Source organism: Tasmannia lanceolata, unplaced genomic scaffold, assembly GCF_043159265.1.
Source record: "Tasmannia lanceolata isolate RefF3 unplaced genomic scaffold, GAP_Taslan_0.1 ptg000011l, whole genome shotgun sequence".
In the NCBI taxonomy this organism is placed as follows: Eukaryota; Viridiplantae; Streptophyta; class Magnoliopsida; order Canellales; family Winteraceae; genus Tasmannia; species Tasmannia lanceolata.
The window spans coordinates 22,835,429-22,856,658 of NW_027518688.1; the positions used below are offsets into that span (position 1 = coordinate 22,835,429).

The following is a 21,230-nucleotide window of genomic DNA, read 5'->3' on the forward strand; positions in this document are numbered from 1 at the left end:
CATATGGAAACAATCGCATATCATATGTAAAGCAAACACAGCAACACATAGTGAACTGCCTGGGGGAAATAGTGCTTCATGACTAGAACACATGAAAACCATCACATATCATGTCGTCATTGCCAAAATATCAAAGTATGCATGGATGCAAAAAGTAAACAGATAAAGAATTGTTGTAAAAACCATGTCGTTTTTCTAATTCTGCGGACTCCCAACAAACTCAACTATAAATAAATTATGAAAAATAATGAGTAATGATTCCTAAAACCTTAATATACCATAAAGATAAAAAGTGGTGCATGGTGAGTGCAGCCCATAAAGTACAGGATTTTCCATATCAAACATGTGGCGATGAAATAAAAATTAAGGTATCAATGACCAAATGAAAAAGAAATGATTAGGTTTATTCATTCTGAAACATAAATTTCCAAAGGCTTCAATCACAAAAAATTTACTTGCATAAATATATAAAAGAAAAGATTAAGCTTTACAAACAAAGAATGATCTAAGAACAGGAATGAAAAAACTGCAGACAGTACAAGGAGAAAAAGACAAGTCAAAAATGAACAATAATTAGATCAACATCATAATATGTTAACTGAACTGCAAGCTAGCCTCATGGTAGACGTGGGATGTTACAATCAAGGTTTTAAATTTCGGTATCGGTTTCTTCGGCATATAAATGGAAGTATTTCGGTTACGGTGGAAATTTCGATGGAAATTTTGTAAAATCACGGAAACTTATAGAAATATATGCAGATGATGAAATTTAAGATGAAACTTTGGAAATGCTAGAATAAGCATGAATACATTATATACATACATAGAAACCATCACATAAGCAAGAAAGGAATCCATAATAGCTTAATCACATCGAACATCTAGTGGCATGCGTTGTCGCGCATGTTTGGAACAATGAAGTAACTAAAGAAGTACACTGTAATGAAGTATAAGAAAGTACAATGACCGGTGTCCCTTCAATACTACATAGAGTTACTAGGTATTATTGGTCTCAAGCCGATCTGATATCCCATGCATAAGATATGGTTACTTTTCTATGCAGTTCAATGATGTTGCCTATCAAATATCATTCCCTACATTAATGAAATGAAATGAAACGCAAATCATAACATCTTTCTTCTTTTTTTTGTCATTCTGGCCATTTCAGTCAAATTTCAGGGATTCGGTCGAATTTCGCTCAAATTTCTGGAGTTTTGGTCGAAATTTTCAGACTTTTGACGAAATTAAAGACATGGAAAGGAAGGAATTCGTTGATAATTCGTTTCGGTGGGAATGGAAACGGAAACATTTTGGTCATTTCGGGGAAATTTAAAGCCATGGTTACAATGCAAAATTTTCATTATCTCAACTCAACTCAACAAAGCCTTTGTCCCAAACTAGTTGGGGTCGGCTAAATGAATCCTTTAAAAAATTTCATGAAGAAGGTGAAAGGAATCTACCCGGCTCTAGTTGGGTTCTTCTACGTGGATCATTTTCTTCCATTCTATCCTATCCAAGGTCATGTTCTCTATTATGTTCCTAGCTATCAAGTCTTTCCTCACTGTTTCTACCCAAGTTGTATGGTCTGCCCCTACCTCCTTTTACTCCATCAATTTGGCACGAGTCGCATCTTCTCACCGGAGCATCCAAAGGCCTACGTTGGATATGTCCAAACCATCTTAAGAGTTGCTCTCTCATCTTCTCCTCAATTGGTGCCACCCCCACCTTTTTACGAGCGTCTTCATTTTTAATTCTATCTAACCTTGTGTGGCCGCACATCCATCTAAGCATTCGCATCTCCGCTACACTCATCTTATGCACATGTTGCTTCTTGGTGGCCCAACATTCTGAGCCGTACAGCATAGCTGGCCTTACAGGTGTCTTATAAAACTCTCCCTTCAACTTAGTAAGGATTTTACTGTCGCACAGAAATCCTGAGGCAAGCTTCCACTACAACCAACGATATCTCTCTTAGATACCTCCTGTCCAGTCAGATTTACTAGATCCTCGTCCCGCCTCCTTACACTACTAAATCCAAATTTGAAACATGGGGTTAATCACCCTAAATCAGAAGAGATCCAAAATGAATAAGTCTGGAAGAAGAGTCCAAAGCTCCGGAGAGTAGCATAAAAAAAGCCAACACAGCACTAAACTTAGCCAATTATGTAAGGCCTTATACACACTCTTCAATTGCAAGCACGCACCAATGATGTGTAACACTGAACTTGAGTATAAGTTAAGAGATCTATGGCACTGGTGATCATGGATAATACTAACATGCAAAAGTACAAGTGGTGTTTCCTGTAGTGATGTAGTCATCATGGTTTTAAACGTTTTGGCCGAAATATTTCGGTTTCGGTAGAAAACGAAATAAAATACACATTGTTTCGAAAAAGTACCAAACTTCGCCAAAACGTTTCGGAAATTTCGGCCGAAATTTCGGAAATTTTGGTGAAACGTTTCGGAAATTTTTACAAGATTTCGTCCGAAATTTCATACCGAAAGCAGATGACCGAAACCGAAACCGAGATTTAAAACCTTGGTAGTCATTTGGCATTTGGCAGATACACCTGATATTTAGTTTAGTGTTATTCTTTCAGCCCTGGAATTATTAGGTCCTTCTAAAAGTTTTCCTTTGCATTACATCTCTTTGGTAAAATCTCATTTGTTCTAAAAAATCGTGGGATGTTCCTGTTCTAGTTTTTTAGCCAACCATTTACAGGCCACAAATTGAAGTGCCTGGAGCGTCTGATGGAGGATATTTTTAGTGGAATGGTCCATCCAAAGTGGAGATCGGTAGAACATTCTGGATAATCAAATAACATGTAGATAGTCTAGAGTCTCTAAAGTCGATATTAAAAAAAAAAGGTGGCCCCCACCTATACTTTTGGCCAACTACATTTTTCCAAGAAAAAATAAGCAAAGACAATATATTAGTTAGCAATACAAACTCAAACAGATGTTTGGTGGTATAAGAACCACAAGATGACCGTCCAAATAAAACTTTTCATCAAAGGTAGCTCACTACATTCATCAAAGTCACCATGGATACTGAAGCAACACTTGTTAGAAGTCAAAAATATTGCTTATTTGGCTGTACAATCAAATCCAGAAATTAGCTCACCTTCGGTACCCATAGATGGCTTTAGTTAAAACAGCCAACAATTTAAATTTAAAAAAAAAAAAAAAACCCCAAATAGATCTACTACTCCCAAGAGGTAGCATGCAACTGCAATGCCATTTGAATTTTTTAACATGAAAAGAGAATGTTGCATAAATCATAGATGAATACATTAATTCCAAAAGTAAACACACAACAGCATGAACTACTAGAGGCACACAACATTACATCTCCACGCAATCTCCCTCCCAAGATAAATGGCCTCTCAGTTTCAAGTAACAGAGGATTGAAACATAGACATGAACCTGTGCACCCATACTTCACATGCAACTCGTAGAAACAAGGGATATGTATGTAAACATAAATAATTCTACTTAAATAAATTCAACCATAGTACCTGCAGAACGCTCTGTGTTGCGCAGTCATGGCCAAGTGGCTTCAAGCAAATGTCAGTTAAAGATACCATAGATCCAGAATAATTTGCACGAATTCCATCAATCTGTCAAAATTGGGCAAAGAATATACAGATTATAAGCCACTCAATGTAAAAAACTGAGATGGAGCATCTTTATAACTAAGATAGACAGCATAAATCTAGAATAACTAAGATAGTATGCTACAAATCAAGATTACATTCACAGATGACATAAAAAACAGAGTACCTTCTTTTGAATTTCAAAGAGTAACTGGATATTTCTATCTGTCACAATACTAGGTGGCTTGCCAAGTTTTGAAACTGGAACAGTCGCAAATATAAGCTGCAAAGAAAACAACCACTAAATGCTGGAACATTCATCACTGATAAAATCACAGTGAAGTTATCAATATAAGAAAAATTGATGGAATTAGAAGATATGTAGCACATCAATAAAGGACTAAAACACGAATGAATATATAATAAAAAGAAAATCATTCACACCTTATGTCATACTGTACTTGGGAAAGAAACAACTCTCTTCAGGTTACCCTAACGAAAAAGTTAGAGTCAACATCCACATTTAAGTGAAAAGTATGACCTTACCATTCACACTCGGTTATTAGTAAGGAATGCTATGAAAGAGTCCAGGGTAGAACTGTTCAGAAAAAAGTTTCTGAGTGAGATATGAAAAATTAGAAGATTCTTTGTCTTGCCAAATGATCAAGGTTTTTCTTTGGTTAAGTCGTTCTCATAGTCTTGTATCTCGGTTTAGAGTAACTAGTTGCCTTGTTGATGAGGACCGGGTCATGGCCATAGTATAAGAGGGCCAACTCTAGGAGTGTTGTAGGGGCACAATTGTAATAAGGAATTAGCCGTGGTATCAGTTGTAATTTCTTGCATTTATAAGGCATAATTGTAATAAGAGCGGTTGCGAGGGGTAAAGTAAGTTTTTTTGAAAATTGGGGGGAAAGGAGTTGGAAGCCCATTATATAAGGGACTTCTTTTGTAGTTTTAGGGGATTTTTGGCTGATTTTGAAGTAGTATTTGTAAAACTCCAGTTTGGCGAGAAGAGGCTGTTGTTTGTTGCTACTTGTAAGAGGATCTTTGAGTGATGTTAGAGGGGAAATACTGGAATTTGAAGGCCTTCTCTTCTTCCTCCGAATTTTAGGTTTCAGCTGAGCTAAGTGTCCCTTTACAATTTGAATAAAATCTCAGTTTCTATCCTTTTTTTCTTGTTCTGGATCATCTTGCTCATTTTCATCAATTAACAGCTAAATTTCTGCATATTACTGCTCATACCCCGTTTCTTAAGTGCAATTGCTGTTTTGGGACTGTTTTTGAGCAAATTTGTCATTCCATTACTGTGCTAAATGGTTCTTGATGGTTTCCTGCAGAAATTTTGCAATTCCTAGGCAGATCTACATCACTTGTCAAAGGCAAAGGTCAATTCAAAATTGCTCTAGGGTGGGGGTAATTTGAGAACATGAATGATATGTAGAATAAAAAGTGGTTGTCATGAGGTTAATTTTTTTTCTCCCACACGAACTTCCTTTATTCTAATACAATTAAAGGTATAGATAACATAATTAATGCATGTTAAATGACAGTTAAAAGCCTAGGTTCTCACATAAACAGAAATATTTCAGCAGAAATTTTGGATTTCGGCCAAAATCTAAAAGCATGGTTAGCACATTGATTTATTGGCATCACCATCTCTTTAGGGACCAGTACAAGATAAAAATTCAAAGTTTCAACTGTTATGATCAATGCGGGTGAGGCTCTCCCCGTCTCCTTGCATATAGTTGTGTCTCCAGTAATCTTAGGATGACAATGAACTTCTTATTTAGCGTTTTTGAACAAAATTTTATTATACTGAAACAATGATGGGGATGTAAAGATATATGGAGCTTCGAGACCTAAATGCGCAAAGATATAGAACATCCTAACTTTTCTCTGGTTTTGATTGGTAAAAAACCAAAGGCTTTATAGTTTTTAGGAAACTCTTTCACCTAACATTCCAATTTAAAAAAGAATTTTACAAGATTCCACCAATTAAAATCAAGATTTCTATTTGGGTTAAATCATCAACACACAATTCTCCTAAAATAGAGGTGCCAATGGGGCCGGTTGTCACAAAGCTTCATGTCCTTCTTCGACAATTAAAAACGGAGAAATAGAGAAAGACCATTCTAGAAGTGTCTGAAAGCTTTTTTCTAACTCACTTCATTGCCAATAACTTTAACCTTATTACTTGCACTTGTTGAACACCCAAATCTTCTACTTTGGAATCCATGCCAGGCTACAAGCATATCCCAACTCTCTAAAAGGGCGATTAATTCCAATTGCTCATCATTTCAATTATGTCTTCAATTCTGTCGATTCTACCGATGCAGACTTTATTTATACAAGAAGATCAAGGATATTAGGGGTTCATTATTCGACCCTCGTGAGCGTCCAGCCCGAAAGGCCACAAGAATCGCCACGGGTAAAGCTAATCCTAACGACTGAATATATTCAGTGATCAGCTCTTCAAATTTCATGGCGGGAAAGGGCGATTAAAGTTATTGGCAGTGAAGTGAGAGTTAGAAAAAAGCTTTCAGACACTTCTAGAATGGTCTTTCTCTATTTCTCCGTTTTTAATGGTCAAAGAAGGACATGAAAATTTGTGACAACCGGCCCCACTGGCACCTCTATTTTAGGTGAATTGTATGTTGATGATTTAACCCAAATAGAAATCTTGATTTTAATTGGTGGAATCTTGTAAAATTCTTTTTTAAATTGGAATGTTAGGTGAAAGAGTTTCCTAAAAACTATAAAGCCTTTGATTTTTTACCAATCAAAACCATAGAAAAGTTAAAAGTTAGAACCACCCTGAGAATCTTGCTGTGAAGATTTGGAGGCAACCAAATACTCTTGAATATCCATCATTTTCGGAAATTCCGGGAGGTTAATTTTTTTTCTCCCACACGAACTTCCTTTATTCTCTTTCTTCTCCATCTCCCTATCCTTTGCTTTCCCTTCTTATTTCATCTTTCTACTCATAATCAAGAGAAAATATTGCCCTGCACATCCTAAGCTTGCAAACCTTCCAACGTGCATAGCTTTGTAACTAAGTACTCATTTGAGCAATTGATCACAATAAGCATTTTTTTGGACTTACAACTAGTAGTGAAAAAAATTGGAAAAATTAGAGCTTTTGGAATGTCTACTATTTGGAAACATTCTAGGAATGGGAAATAGAAAAAATAAGCAGAAATATAATCAGAAAGAGGAAGGAAAGCTTGAAGTTGATATTTGGGAAAGATTGGAAGATTCCTTGAAGATTTTCTAAAAGAACAATGGAACTATTTTCTCTTTTGGGATGCATGTTCTAGCAGTCCTAATCATGGATTCTAAATGCCGGTTTCGGTATGGGTTTCGATCATCATGGAAATGGAAACATTTATGTTTCGATAGGAAATTGAGGTGGAAATCCTGTAAAATTGCAGAAACGTATGGAGACCGATGCAAATAATTCAAAATTAAGATGAAACATAAGGAAATGCTAGAATAAGTTCAAATACACACTTTGAGACCATCACATAACCTTGATAACCATTAAGAATGGTTTAACAACATCGAACACCTAGTGACATGCGTTGCTACCATGTTTGAAATAATATGGTGCATTATTAAAAGATGGTAGTGCTGAATAAAGAGAAAGTTGTAATTTATATAAGGTGATGAAATGATATTTTTCTTATACGTATTAGACAGTAACCTATTTGACAAACATTTCTATTTGTAATATTTCTTTTCACCCCACCATATTTTGATAATGACACCGCTCTTCATTCTATAGCCTTTAACAGCCAGTTAAAAAAATGAGTAAAATGAAGAGCGTTGTCATTATCAAATTATGATAATGCTGATATCAGTCCCTTCTATAAAGCCTAAGAGATAGGAATTACGGGTTAGGTTTTGTTTCCTCTCCTCTTTACCAAACGACAAAGAGAAGGAGAATTTCTGGCCGAAGAACAAGTAGAATGGGTCATCTTGCTGGTTTTTCGCGGCGACTAGAGGCCTGATGGCAGCCTGTGGCGTGAGGAGCGAAATGACGACCCTCAGGATGGTGGGAGATCCAAAGAAATCGCAAAAATGGCAAGAGGGTAGAGACGGAGAAGAAAAACCAATTAATGCAAGGCAATGATCTTATAGACATCTATTTTTATTTTTTCAGAAAAAGACCAATAGTATGATGATCACAATCATTGTATTTTTTTACTTTTATTTTAACGCTAGATATATTTATTGATAAAGAAAAAGCACGACTAAGATAGTCAGTACAATAGAGAAAGCCAAAAGGAAGCAAAATAAAACAAAGCAAAAATAGAATCAAGGAGACTTGGCATCAAAAATCTCCAAGCTTATCCTGACAACTCCAAATCGAGCAAGGCAGACCATCTCACGGTTGGCTGATAAAAAAATCTCCAAGTTCCTCCTGACAACTCCAGATCACGGGCGCTGTAAAGCGAAGATTTTTTAGTTTTGTTTTGACTATTTGGGCAGAAACGTATACGTTCGGTGAAAACATGTACGTTTTAATTGACATACAATACTCAAACGATTCTATTAGAGTTTCGTGTCGGTGCACGTGGAAACTGACATGTTTCGGTGGAAACGTGTATATTTCAGCAGAAACTTGAATCTATCATCCTAATCTTATCAAGCTTAGCTGGTTTAGAATGGGATATCTATGTTAGTGTAAGTTAGGAAGTTGATGACAGGGAATTTGGGACTGGCTTATTATAAATAGCGCCTGATCGATATTATTTCCCACATATCATTTCAATAGAGTTCCAATTATAAAGACTGATAATGAGTCTCACAAAAGTTTTCACAATGCTTTCAAGACTGTTTTCAATGATAAATAGTTTAAACGTAAATATTTATACACCATCCAGTTATATTTTGATCAATCAAATATCCATCGTTAGGTTGGAAAGATGTTTCATATGCAGCAAATGTCCTTCAGGGATAATTTAACAAAACTAAACAAGTCATGCAAGAACACAAACACAAGCAGAAGTATCAGACAGATACACCAGATAGTGAAATGTTAGAAAGAATGTGTGTAATAAAATAAACCGAAGAATATAAATAAACATATATACATGTTTATTTCCAGTACGATGTTGCACTAACTGCGTAAGACATGGCAGACACCCCTAACCGACTAGAAATGAAAACAGTCCAATAATGCTCAATTATGATAGAAAGCGCCATTGATTAATCTTCTGTTTTTTTTCTCAGCAGAAAAACCAGGATAATGAAACGAACAAGCCAGAAAATAGCAAAAGCATTCCAAAAAGGTACCTGTTCAATTCTATAAAAGGGTGCAAGGTGGCTGTCAAAATATTGTTTCTCCTCTGCAGCCTTACTCCCGTGCCCTACCCACAGCTACAATAGTACATATGTTAGAAGTCAACATATGTTCGTGCAGAACCAGAAACTAAAACAATCATCGGAAAGTTACAGGATCAAGAATACATAAGATAGAACCCACCCCCCCCACCCACCCCCACCCCCCCTCTTCTTCCAAAAACAAGAATTGATAAAGCTTCTACAGAAGATCTATCGAATATGATTTCATGTCACTTCACATAAACTTAAATAGACCTTAGAGTTCAGCAAATTAGAAATTTTAGCATAATCAGTTCATTGCCACAGGGTCTACTGCAAAAGGACTTGCATTCTGAGACATCATTTAGTAATATCAAATGGTTTCAAAACAAATTACAGATCCTTTAGTTTCAGATATATTTAAAAACTATGTTGCATGAATTCGGAATAGCGTGTCGGGATCCAACACAGATTCGAGGTGTTGGATTCAACAAACTCCAAAAAGTGTGATTCGTGGATTCGATACTTTTTGTTAAATAAACTCAACTCAACTAAGCCTTTGTCCCAAACTAGTTGGGGTCGTCTAATGAATCCTTTGGAAAATTTTCATGAAGAAGGTGAAAGGATCTACCTGGCTCAAATTGACTAATTCTAATCCTGACACTAGTTGGGTTCGCCTACATGGATCATTTGCTTCCATTCTCTCCTATCCAACGTCATGTTCTCTGTTATGTTCCTAGCCCTCAATCTTTCCTTTCTGTTATATATATATATATATTCATAAAAAACCTGACGGTAGAGGGTAGAGGCGTTAGAGTTTTTATTAAGAAAGTCGAAGAAGGGGAGGGGGGTCGAGGAGACAGGGTTTTTATTATGAGAAGTCATAGGCGGAAACAAATCTAAATGAAGGGAGAGCCTTAACCCAAGCCATAGTCAAAGGCTCAAAGCTATGACTTTGACAAACAGGAAAGCCGAACTTTTTGACACCCCTTTAAAAACTCTAGTGTTCCTTTCTTTCCATAGGACCCAAATAGTAGCAAGGATACTTTCCAAAGAATTTTGCCTTTAGCCTTCCAGGGGTTCTCCGACCAAGCCACAAGGAGATCCAAAAGCTTTGCCAGATTTATACATTTGTAACTTCTCTTTCTGGTTTAACTTCTACTTTTCTACTTTTTCTATCTTATTTGGGCCCTTCCTATGAGTCTCATATGTTTTCTTGATTGTTTCCTTTTTTTTGCTTTTAATATACCATTTATACCATTCAAAAAAAATTATCTCCTCATTTATTAATATTAATAATAATAAATAGAGATTCTGATCTGCATAGTATGGTAGAGCATATCATATTGTGATATTTAGTTACCTTTGTGAGTCATGTGATAACAGAGCTTATATACAAAGTTGGTTACTTGGCTCAAAACTAAGTCTAAAGATGCCAATATGATACCTTCTCAGGCCGTGTCTCCACTTTGAATCGTATTAGCCCTAGGCAAAGTAGAAGAGTAACAGCCAATGACGAACACAACACTAGTGTTGGGTTCCTAGCAACCCATGTTCCATATCTCCTGCATGCAAACGAAAAAATAAATAATAAAATCAAACCTTTTAAGCCTAGATTAATATAATGAATCTTGGATGTCATAGACAGAAACCTATAGAAACTTGACATATAACTCTGCACCAGAGAAAGTTGCAGCCCTTTCATCACTTTAGGACTCCCTTCTCGCATCTGGTAATAATTAAAAAAGAATCAAGTACATACAGTGAAAACTGCAGTAATATAATTCAAAAGATCTAAGGTATGCATAGTTTAATTGCTAACACAATGAAAATGACCCAAGAGCGTCATTGATATCAAAGGGCAAGACGATCAAAATAAATAATATAATAAACACTCAATCTTAAAAATGAAGACAAGACTAAACCTTTGAAGATTATGCACAAGTATAATGTTGTTGCGGATCATGGCTGTTACTAAGGGCATTCATGTTGTTTTCTCTTTACTTGTTATTTTCTAGTAAAACACATGTATATTCCCCTTTTTAAGAGCGTTATTGCAAGAGTAAGAGCGTTATTGCAAATATGCAGCACAAATAAAGGTAATGAGCATGGAAATAGCATATATGTTACACCTCCCCTTTCTCATTCCAATTCTTCATTTCAACATATATTATATATTTAATAGATCACTACAAATACCAAAGGAATCAATTTGCAGAGTAAGTTGAACAAAAATTAGTATAGGGATGAGCATCCCTATACTAGATACTTAAATAGAATTTGGGAAATGATATTTTCACCCCCCCCCCCCCCCCTAAACGGATAAAATCCCCCCTTCAGTTTCGGTGAGAATGGTTCACGGCATGAGGATAAATTCACCCCCTTTAACGTTTTTCTTTGCCTTAAAACTTAACGAAAAACGTTAAAGGGAGGGATTATATCCGTCAGAGGGGGGGGGGGGGGGGGGGGGGATATCATTAAAACTGAATTTTGACGAGAGAAACTTGATAGGAAGTTCACATTAGAAGCCAATTCTGAGCTGAGACCCAGAAAGCAGGAACCGGGGTTTGCTATTTCGGATGCTAATGGTCATGTATTTTTGGCATATGCAAGTATTATGATGATATTCATCAAATAGATAAGACTCAATTTTGATGGAAGAAGCATGGCCATATTAGTGAACAATGCCGAGCTGAGACCCAGAAAGCAGGAACCACTGTTAGTATTTCAGATGCTAATTACTCAACCCAACAAAGCCTTTGTCCCAAACTAGTTGGGGTCAGCTATTTCAGATGCTAATGATCATGTAGTATTGGCAGATGCAAATAGATATTGTCATAGTCATCCAATAGATGCTACTTTGATGGGGATAGAGAAATTGAGGAAGTTTGGATTGAACGTGACTCTCTTAATACTATATCATTGGTCAAAGAAGTTAGTAATCATCCCTGGAGACTGAGAAGTTACTTCTGATAAATGAAAGATCAGTTGTCTGTTTGCTCTGAATGCTCATATACCCACATCCATTGTGAAGAAAACGCTAAGGCAGATTTTTTAGCAAATTTTGGGGTTAATTTTATTTATTGAGGGTGTGCGAGGAGATGCCCGTTTTGCAGTGTCTGTTTTTATGTTCTTTTGCTAGGTTTTCCAGCCATTGTACTTCCTCTTTTTTTCATTAATAAAATTTATTGTTCAAAAAAAATTACCTCCTGAACACATAAAGATCTGCAGTACACCTGCATTCACTTCGTTAGAAGTGTATACATTTTGTTCTTTGTACTTATTCCTCTCTTATATAAATACGTAAGTGAGGGGGAGCTCATCTCCAATTCACTATTTTCCTCTCATCTTCTTCTCTCTACTCTTCTCTCAACATGGTAACAAAGCCCTAGTGTTTACCCTAGCCTAGGGACCACCATTGCAATACGCCTCCATCTTCTTCTTCATCCTCTCCTTCCTCTTCCTTTGCCATTTTCTCCACTTAAGTTTGTGTGATTAAACATTTTATGAGCCAAAATGAACCTTACTCTGAGAAGCAAAATGATTGAACATTAAGAACAAACGAACATAAGACTGACTGACTGACATAGTACAACATGTAGATGAAATATAATAACCAGTAATGATCTCTTTTATTAGAAGAAGAGGAGATGAGAATGAGAGAAAGAAAGAGTGAGTTGAGGATAGCTCCTCCTCACTTATGTATTTATATAAAGAGAGAAGAGTACAATGACCACTATGCCCTTAGGCATCAACACACACATACACATACTTTCATACACTCCCCCTCAAGGTAGAATGTATGTATTATTCATTCCTAGCTTGTTATAAAATATCACTTAACTTAGCTTTGCTCAAGGGTTTGGTGAAGGAATCAGCAAGCTGATCTGCTGACCGAGTGAAAGTAGTGCATATCTCGCCCTGTTTGATCATGTGACATATGAAATGGTAGTCCACCTCTATGTGTTTGGTACGCTCATGAAACACCGGGTCGTTAGCAATGTGGATAGCAGCGTTATTGTTACAATAATACAACTCAACTGGGGAAGATGATGAGAATCCAATCTCAGGTAGAAGGGAGCGCAGCCAGATAAGCTCACTACCAGTATGTGACATAGCTCTGTATTCTGCTTTAGTACTCAATTTGGATACAACATTTTGTTTGTTACTTCGCCAAGACACTAAATTACCTCCAACAAGGGTGCAATATCAAGTAGTGGATCTACTATCAGCCGGCGACTCTACCCAGTCAGCATCACAAAAACCTCCTAACGTCATATGGCCATGTTTTTTTAAAAGCAGTCCTCTCCCTGGAGCGCTTCTCAAATATCTAAAGATTTGAATCACAGCTGCCTAGTGGGAGGTACGAGGAGTACTCATGAACTGTCTGACAACCCCCTCGGCAAATGAAATATCTGGGCGAGTGACTGTGAGGTATATGAGCTTCCCAACTAGCCATCCATACCTGCCTAGGTCTTCTAACAAGTCGTCTCTTCTGGAAGCAGCTTAGTTTTGGGGTCCATAGGAATAGCAGTTGGTTTCATACCCAAGGATCCAGTCTCATCTAATAAATCTAAAACATACTTCCGTTGTGAGAGAGAGAGAGAGAGAGAGAGAGAGAGAGAGAGAGAGAGAGGCTACTACCAAAGTAAGCTACCTCAATCCCCAGAAAATATCTAAGGCGACCAAGGTCTTTTGTGGAGAACTCTTTTTGTAGAAATACCTTCAACTTTTGTATGCCACATGTGTCACTCCCTGTAATGATAACACCATCAACATAGACTATGAGAAGGACATTACCAACACTCGACTGATGACTAAACACTAAGTGGTCAACTCCACATTGCTTCATGCCATATCTCATGAGGGCATCACTGAACTTCCTAAACCAGGCTCGAGGAGATTGTTTGAGAACATAAAATGATTTGCAAAGACGGCGTACTGAGGAGGACATCTCCCCCTGAGCAACATACCCAGGAGGTTGCTCCATATACACCTCCTCAGCCAAGTCGCCATGGAGGAAGGCATTTTTGACATCCAACTGATATAAAGGTCATTCATGGTTGACGGCAAGAGAGATAAGCACGCACACACAGAGGAAATTTTAGCAACGGGAGAGAAGGTCTCGGTGTAGTCAATTCCATAAGTCTGAGTGTACCCTTTGGCAACCAAGCGCGCCTTAAGGCACTCAACTGTCCCATCTGAAAAGTATTTGATGGCATAAACCCATCGACAGCCAACAGGTTGTAGGCTAGGAGGGGGTGAAACGACATCCCAGGTATGATTAGTCTGAAGGGCGTCCATCTCACTGTCCATAGTAGCACGCCAGCCAGGGTGAGCAAGAGACTTCTTGCACAGACTTCGGCAGGGAAATAGCAGACAAAGAGGAGACAAAAGTGCGAAAAGTATGAATGAGATGATCATAAGAGATAAAGTGAGAAATAGGATGGGCAGTAGAACGGGAACGAGTCTGTGAAGCAATAGGGGAGTCGCTAGCTACATTAGGAGAGGGAACATGAGGCATCTGAGATGAATGAGCCGAGATCGCCGGCTGAGAGGATGATGGCTCGAGAGGAGGGTTGGGGGCATCTAGCTGTTGTCTGCGCTGATAAACCTGTATAGAAGCTGGAGGAGGAGGAGGAGCTGAGGAAAAAGGAGTAGGAACCGAAGGCAGCGGCAATGGTAAAGAGGGTGAACAGACAGAATCATGTACAACAGGAAAAGGAAGACGAATCTGAGGTTCGGATACAAAGGGACTGCTCTCAGCAGGAGCAGTAAAGGAGGTAGGCTCAAAGAAAGTGACGTCGGCAAAAACAAATGGCTGGCGAAGTCGAGGGCTGTAACACCAATAACTTTTTTGGGTAGGAGAGTAGCCCAGAAAGACACAACGCTCTGCCCGAAGATCCAATTTATCTAGCCCTCGGGTAAGGGTGTGAACAATGCAAACACAGCCAAAGACCGTAGGGTAAGAGGAAAGGGATCCGAGACAACACTTACATAATGGAGTAGTCAGGTCCAACTCCATCATAATGTCCTCATCACCAATCAAAAATTAATATTTATGAAATATTTATGAAATATTTTTCAATAAAAAATATTTAATGAATACTTGTATAGAGCATAACAGTGTTTAAAAACGAGGATATGACGCGGAACGTCGCCAAGAAAAATCGTTGTCAACTTGGCGTGGGTGCGGCCAAGAACGTGGTTGACGCGGTCATAACTCGGGATAGTCAAAGGAATTTTTATTGACTCTACAAGGCGAAACGCGGAATGCGGTGCAACGCAGAAAGCGGCCAAGGTAAAAGGGAGTCGACTCAGGCGAGCTCCAAGTCGAGTCAACAAGTTTTTAAACACAGGTGCAGAAGACCAAGGAAACAAAGCAAGGCACGTGCCTCCAAGGAATTTGATAAATGCTATCGATACTCTTATACTGTCCAAATCCTCAAGACAGAAAGAGGTACATCGCAGTTAGCATGTACGAGTGACAATTGCTTCCGCATGAATGCAGAAGCAATTGAAATCATTGTCAGCAAGAGGAAATCAAAGATATCCTTAAAAGAGTCAGATATCCATCAGGGAAGGGCCCCTCTTTCTTGGACTATAATAATATTGTGCCAGAAACTAAAGTCAATAAGTATTTCTTTGAAAAATAAACTATCATATGTAACTGGATGAGGAGATGTGTGTGTTAGGCACAAACACAAGGTCTAAGATAGATGAAACATGGACAGCCCAATGGCATGCACATGATGGATAAATTAATAAGTAACAGCCGAAGGCATAACAAACATGAAGACATGCAGATAGACAAATAAGCATTCTACAAGAGTACGAAAAATAAGGTAGAAAATATTGATATCTCCCTGATTTCCATGACATCCCCCGAGTTTGACGTGGCAAAATGAGTATAGTTGATGCATTGATTTAGAGTCTTCATGATCGCTACTACAACATTTTCTAACCTCATATTCTTTGGTTACTCCACCCAAAAAGTACAACAATAGAAAGCAGAAATCAATCTATTGGAGGGTGGTAGCGCATGTGCACAAATAGGCAAACATAAAAATTACAAAAAAAAAAAAAAAAAAAAACACGCAAGCATGGTCGGGAATTTGAATTTCATTATTCTGCATTTGTTCAAATCTCTGAATTCAATCGTACTTCTGAGAAAGAAGTCTCTCAAAGATAACAGCAATGTCAAGCTGGTAAGCCCAAAGTTAAGCGAACTGAAAGTTCCAAGGAAAAATTTCAAAAGGTATCTCGCAATTAAGTTTCACTGCAAGAACCACGGTGCTACACTCATCCCAATGTACAAGTTATAAGGTTGGATTAATTTTTTATTTTTATTTTTGGTAAGCGAACTGAAAGTTCCACAGAAAAATTTCAAAAGCTATCTCGCAATTAAGTTTCACTGCAAGAACCACGGTGCTACACTCATGCCAATGTACAAGTTATAAGGTTGGATTATTTTTATTTTTATTTTTTTTGGTAGGTAAGCTGGGATCGAACATGCAACATCAAGGTTGAGATACAAAGCCTCAACCATTGAGCTACAGGCCCAATCCCAGAAAAAAAATTGGATTAATTTGACGACGATAAAAAAGAAATTGTCACTAAATACCAGAGCAAATAGGTATTTACCTGCATAGAGTGGGAGTCATCTTTCTGCTTGTTCAATGAATCATGTTCACTTTCATCCTTAACATTCAACAAAAGTTTCATTCTAGACGAAGGGCCCCTCCTTCCCGTTGTTCTGTGAAAAAAACCCCATCCGAAAAATACAGAAACTAAAAGAACATACAGAATTGCTAATGAAAATTCTATACATTTGACCTGCATATATCAAAAATGAAATACAGTTAACCGCAGAAGGTATTTAAGGTATAAGATCCACAAAGGGGACAACATATACAGCATGGATTCATTAATTTTATTAGGCCTTGGTTATCAATATTTCAGCATCTAAATGCACATGAATATGTCCATAAGTAACATCCAAGATGTTTTATGAATAAAAAATCCATTAAAAATCAAAGACGATATGTTCTATATGGAATTGGCTCTTACCTTAAGAGACCCAATTCTAATAGAGCAAGAACCTTTGTTGTGTGGAGCAGAAGGTGCAAAATCAGAGCATGTGGGAGAAGAAGGGCAATCACCACAAGAACAACCCAGTGAAGTGTCACTACATGAATATACAGATATATTCATTGGCTTCATCCCAGATGACTCAGGAATATTTGATAGGAAGTTAATTGCATATGGTGAACCAGGCACACCTAGACCAGCTCGCCGACCAATAAATGCAAACCATTCTACAGAAAACAAACAGAAAATATAGGTATTAGCAGTTGCAAAAAAAGCAAAAAAGTTAAAGCTCAAATAACAGCATAATATAATATAAAAAGGAAAACAGGATATAGTGCATTTCGATTGTTAGAATCAAGCATGTTGTATCAATATATCTGGATGTTATGGTCACGCTCTTTAATCATTCTCTGGGCTGTGTTCGTCTCTTTGACCAAAGTTGAGAATGCTCTGCCTTGTTTAGCAAAGAATTTCATGTATACAGTTGTTTCAATTTCTGCTACAATTTTTGTTTACTCTTGCACACAAGAAAAGTCAATATGGTCTTATACTCTTACTCATTCTCATTCATGTCTTCCTCCTGCATGTCTCAGTTTTTTTCCTCTTTTGCTTACGATTTTTCTGATATGGGATGCTATGGATTTGAAGAACAATCAAAACAACAATTGAAATACTTGGTTGTTGGGGTTTGGGAATGGAAAAGACCCATAACAAGTGAGTGTTCGGAATCTTTGTTTTGTGAGATAGGAGAAACATCTGGTTGAGGGTTAGCTGCTGGAAAGCAAAGTAATTTGTATGCTAGTTGACGGAGAACCAGGCAAGCCAAGTTATCTTAGTGCTTCACTGTTATCATTGCACAGATTATCGAAATCAATGTAATTTGTATGCTAGTTGACGGAGAACCAGGCAAGCCAAGTTATCTTTTTAGGTGCTTCACTGTTATCATTGCACAGATTATTGAGAAGAAAATCTTTGTTTTGTGAGATAGGAGAAAAATCTTGTTGAGGGTTAGCAGCTGGAAATCAAAGCAATTTGTATGCTAGTTGACGGAGAACTAGGCAAGCCAAGTTATCTTTTGAGGTGATTCACTGTTGTCATCAGACAGATTATCGAGGAGAAAATCTTTGTTTTGTGAGATAGGAGAATCATCATGTTGAGGGACCAAATAATTTATAATTATCAGTTTATCTTGGGTGTGGCAAACAGAAATTTGCATGCAGCATATCAGGACCAAATTTACTAAATTGATCTAGAACTACATAGTGACAAGGGTTAATGAGATTTATCCTGAATGGAAACACTCAAGGGTCCATCTGGATGTGCGTAAGATAGAAGTAGAAGAAAAAGGAACAGAATCCCATTTCTTTACTTTCCTTTTTCTCTTGATTTGAGAGGAGAGTCAAACGGTAAAAAAGGATTGCATTTGGAAACTTTACAGCCGACAAGGACTGTAATGTGAATAGCAAATGGAAACCAAACAATGCTAGGACAAGGAAAACATGTCTTTTACTTTGATTTTCCCAATTTTTGGTGCAAACAAACGGACCCTAAAAGTTCTATAATAATATGTTAGTAAACACCACAATGGTTAACTGTCTATTCATAGTTGAACCAAATGATGCAATCAAACTTCATACCTAAAGCCTCCTATCATGCCATCCAAATACTTTGGTCAACACAAAAATATCTCAGCACCCAATGGATTTAGCTCCATACAAGAAACTCCTTGCTACAATCTTTATCTTCTGTCTTTTGAGTTACTAGTGTGTGATATTTGTCAATTGGCTAAATAGTGTATATCATCTTATCCTGCAAGTATGAATAGATGTTCACATTCATTTGATGTTATACATTTTGGTACGTGGGGCACCTCTCCTATTGCCTATGTGGATGGATATCACATTTTCATTACATTTGTTGATGATTATACTTGTACCATTACCTTATGAAGACAAGGTCAAAGTACATCAAATTATTAGAAAGTTTCATTACTTGGTTCTCACCAAATTTGAACAAAAATTAAAGTTTTCCATCCTGATAATGATTGCAAATATTTTGAGGGAAAGATGCAGAAATACTTGGAGGCACATTGAGAGCACCTGTTTGTCCTCACCACAACAAAATGGTGTGGCAGAAAAGAATTGTCACCTTCTTGAGGTTGCTCAAGGGTGGTTGTTGAGCTCTGTGGTCCGAAGTAGTGGCTGTATGTGATGTTGGCGGCATCATATCTCATAAATTGGATGCCTTCTCAGATATTCGGTTAAAATATCCATTTCACATCCTTTGCCCTGACAACCCAGTATTTTCCCTTCCTTTGCATGCCTTTGGGTCTCAGTTTTATTCATCTGATGAGTCCTTCACGGCATAAATTGGATCCTAAAATTGTTCGACGTATGCTTGTGGGTTATTCTCCCACTCAAAAAAGGTATGTGTTTGGATCCTGTGCATCACTATGGATGTTTCCTTCTTAGAGTCTACCCGTTTTTTCTCTGGTTCCCAGTCCTCTCTTCAAGGGGAGTGTGGAGAGTTTCTGGTCAAAGACAGTCGATTTCCTCTACCTGTCACTTTTGAACCTCCTATTACTTATACTACCTATGCGACTAAGAATGGAGAGAAGGAATTACTGGCCTCCTCATAATGGCAAAGTCCAATTGTAAACCCTCCAACTAAACAAAGAACCCAATCGGGACCCACAGTCCCAGGTAATCTTGATATTACTTGTAGAATACCAAGATATCTATAATCTCTGAAAATAGGATCAAACAGCATGTGCAGCAAACGTCAAGAAAAGATGCAAGAAACACAATCACATAAAGCAAGAACATAAGATTTATGTGGTTCAGCAGAGTGCTTATGTCCACAGGATAAGAGTTTCAATAGGGTTACAAAACCCTCCTTTTCTCTCAGCTACGAAAACTCAGAGAAAACCTCACAACCCGTAACCCTAATACCTGGCTTATATATCAACGCCACTACATCAAGAAAATTACTAAAATACCCTGTAGTCCTCCAAGGTGTTGAATCACTGCAAGAATATAAGACATTTGTACAGCACTACTCATGTGATAGATAAAAATCTTTATATAGCTATTGCTCTTCAGAAATCTAAGCGTCAGTGTACCTTGCAAACAACTTCTAATTTTGTGTCATATGTTGTCTTGTCTCTGTCCTGACATGCTTTTGTCTTTTGTGTCTGTTATGTCTCTTCCCTTTAGGTTTTCTGGGTGGTAGTTGATCTTAAGTGGTGGGAAGCTATGGAGAACGAAATACAGGCCAGGTAAAAAGTGAAACCTGAGAATTAGTAGACTTGCCAAATTGAAAGAAGCCAGTGGGAAGCAAGTGTGTATACACAATCAAACACAAGGTCGATGGGTCAGTTGAACAGTGGAAGTCGAAGGCCTGGCTAATTGTAAACTCAGTCGGTCGGTTCTCCCAGGGATACTATATTTCCAATAAACATTGTTAAATACACTGTTATTACGCCCGCAAGCATGCATTTTTTGAGCTAGACATCGAAGATCCTAGCTGAATCCTTTTCTTTCTAGAAAGACATATCAAAATGGGTTAATACAAGCCCATAGTGCACTAAAATGAACCATCGATACAAAAGCAAACTACGATATGCAATTATGGGCAACAAATTTCCAAGTATTCAGGGATTGAAGACAGCGAGCAAAACCAAATGAACTATACAAATACGTTCAAGATAAAAAAAAATCACTGACAGTAATTTTTCATCACAGAGATCAACAATTTACTATAGATTAGCAATAGAAGATAGAATTGTATTAGATATGCAGAAAGTTCAACAAAAAGATTTGTAAAGATCCGACCACGTTTGACAAGCAATCCTTCATTTATCAACAAAAATATATTTATACAATCGAGAAACTTAAAAAAAATTCACAAGCAAAACGAGTTTCCATGAAAAGTTGGAATTGATGCTAATTTATGAAATATATAAGACACAGTAATATGAAGAAAAATATTTCTTTGTAATTCAGTAGCATCTCACCTCTAAAATTTTTAGCACCCGCACCAATAAACTCTATGGCCCGAGTGTTCATGGTCCCAAACTTCACATCTTTGCAAGAGTTATACAACTCTTCACCAAATGAATCAGTTACATAAAAGTCAATGCCATCGACAGTCAAATTGTTATTTACCTAAAACAAAAAATAAATAAGTTTCCATCGACGAAACAGCTACTTATCAAAG

The 21,230-nt window shown here is 37.4% G+C and overlaps 1 protein-coding gene across 1 annotated transcript in view; it reads right to left on the reverse strand.

Annotated features, from left to right (window-relative positions):
- LOC143886669 (uncharacterized) overlaps nucleotides 1–21,230 on the reverse strand; it is a 96,407-nt gene that overhangs the window by 55,673 nt on the left and 19,504 nt on the right. The window contains exons 6-13 of the mRNA XM_077390730.1: nucleotides 21,028–21,178; nucleotides 16,992–17,239; nucleotides 16,566–16,757; nucleotides 10,574–10,650; nucleotides 10,369–10,486; nucleotides 8,895–8,978; nucleotides 3,784–3,879; nucleotides 3,519–3,620 (exon numbers count right to left, since the gene is read on the reverse strand). Of these exons, the coding sequence (XP_077246845.1) occupies nucleotides 3,519–3,620; nucleotides 3,784–3,879; nucleotides 8,895–8,978; nucleotides 10,369–10,486; nucleotides 10,574–10,650; nucleotides 16,566–16,757; nucleotides 16,992–17,239; nucleotides 21,028–21,178 (1,068 nt within the window). The remainder of the gene's footprint in view (nucleotides 1–3,518; nucleotides 3,621–3,783; nucleotides 3,880–8,894; nucleotides 8,979–10,368; nucleotides 10,487–10,573; nucleotides 10,651–16,565; nucleotides 16,758–16,991; nucleotides 17,240–21,027; nucleotides 21,179–21,230) is intronic.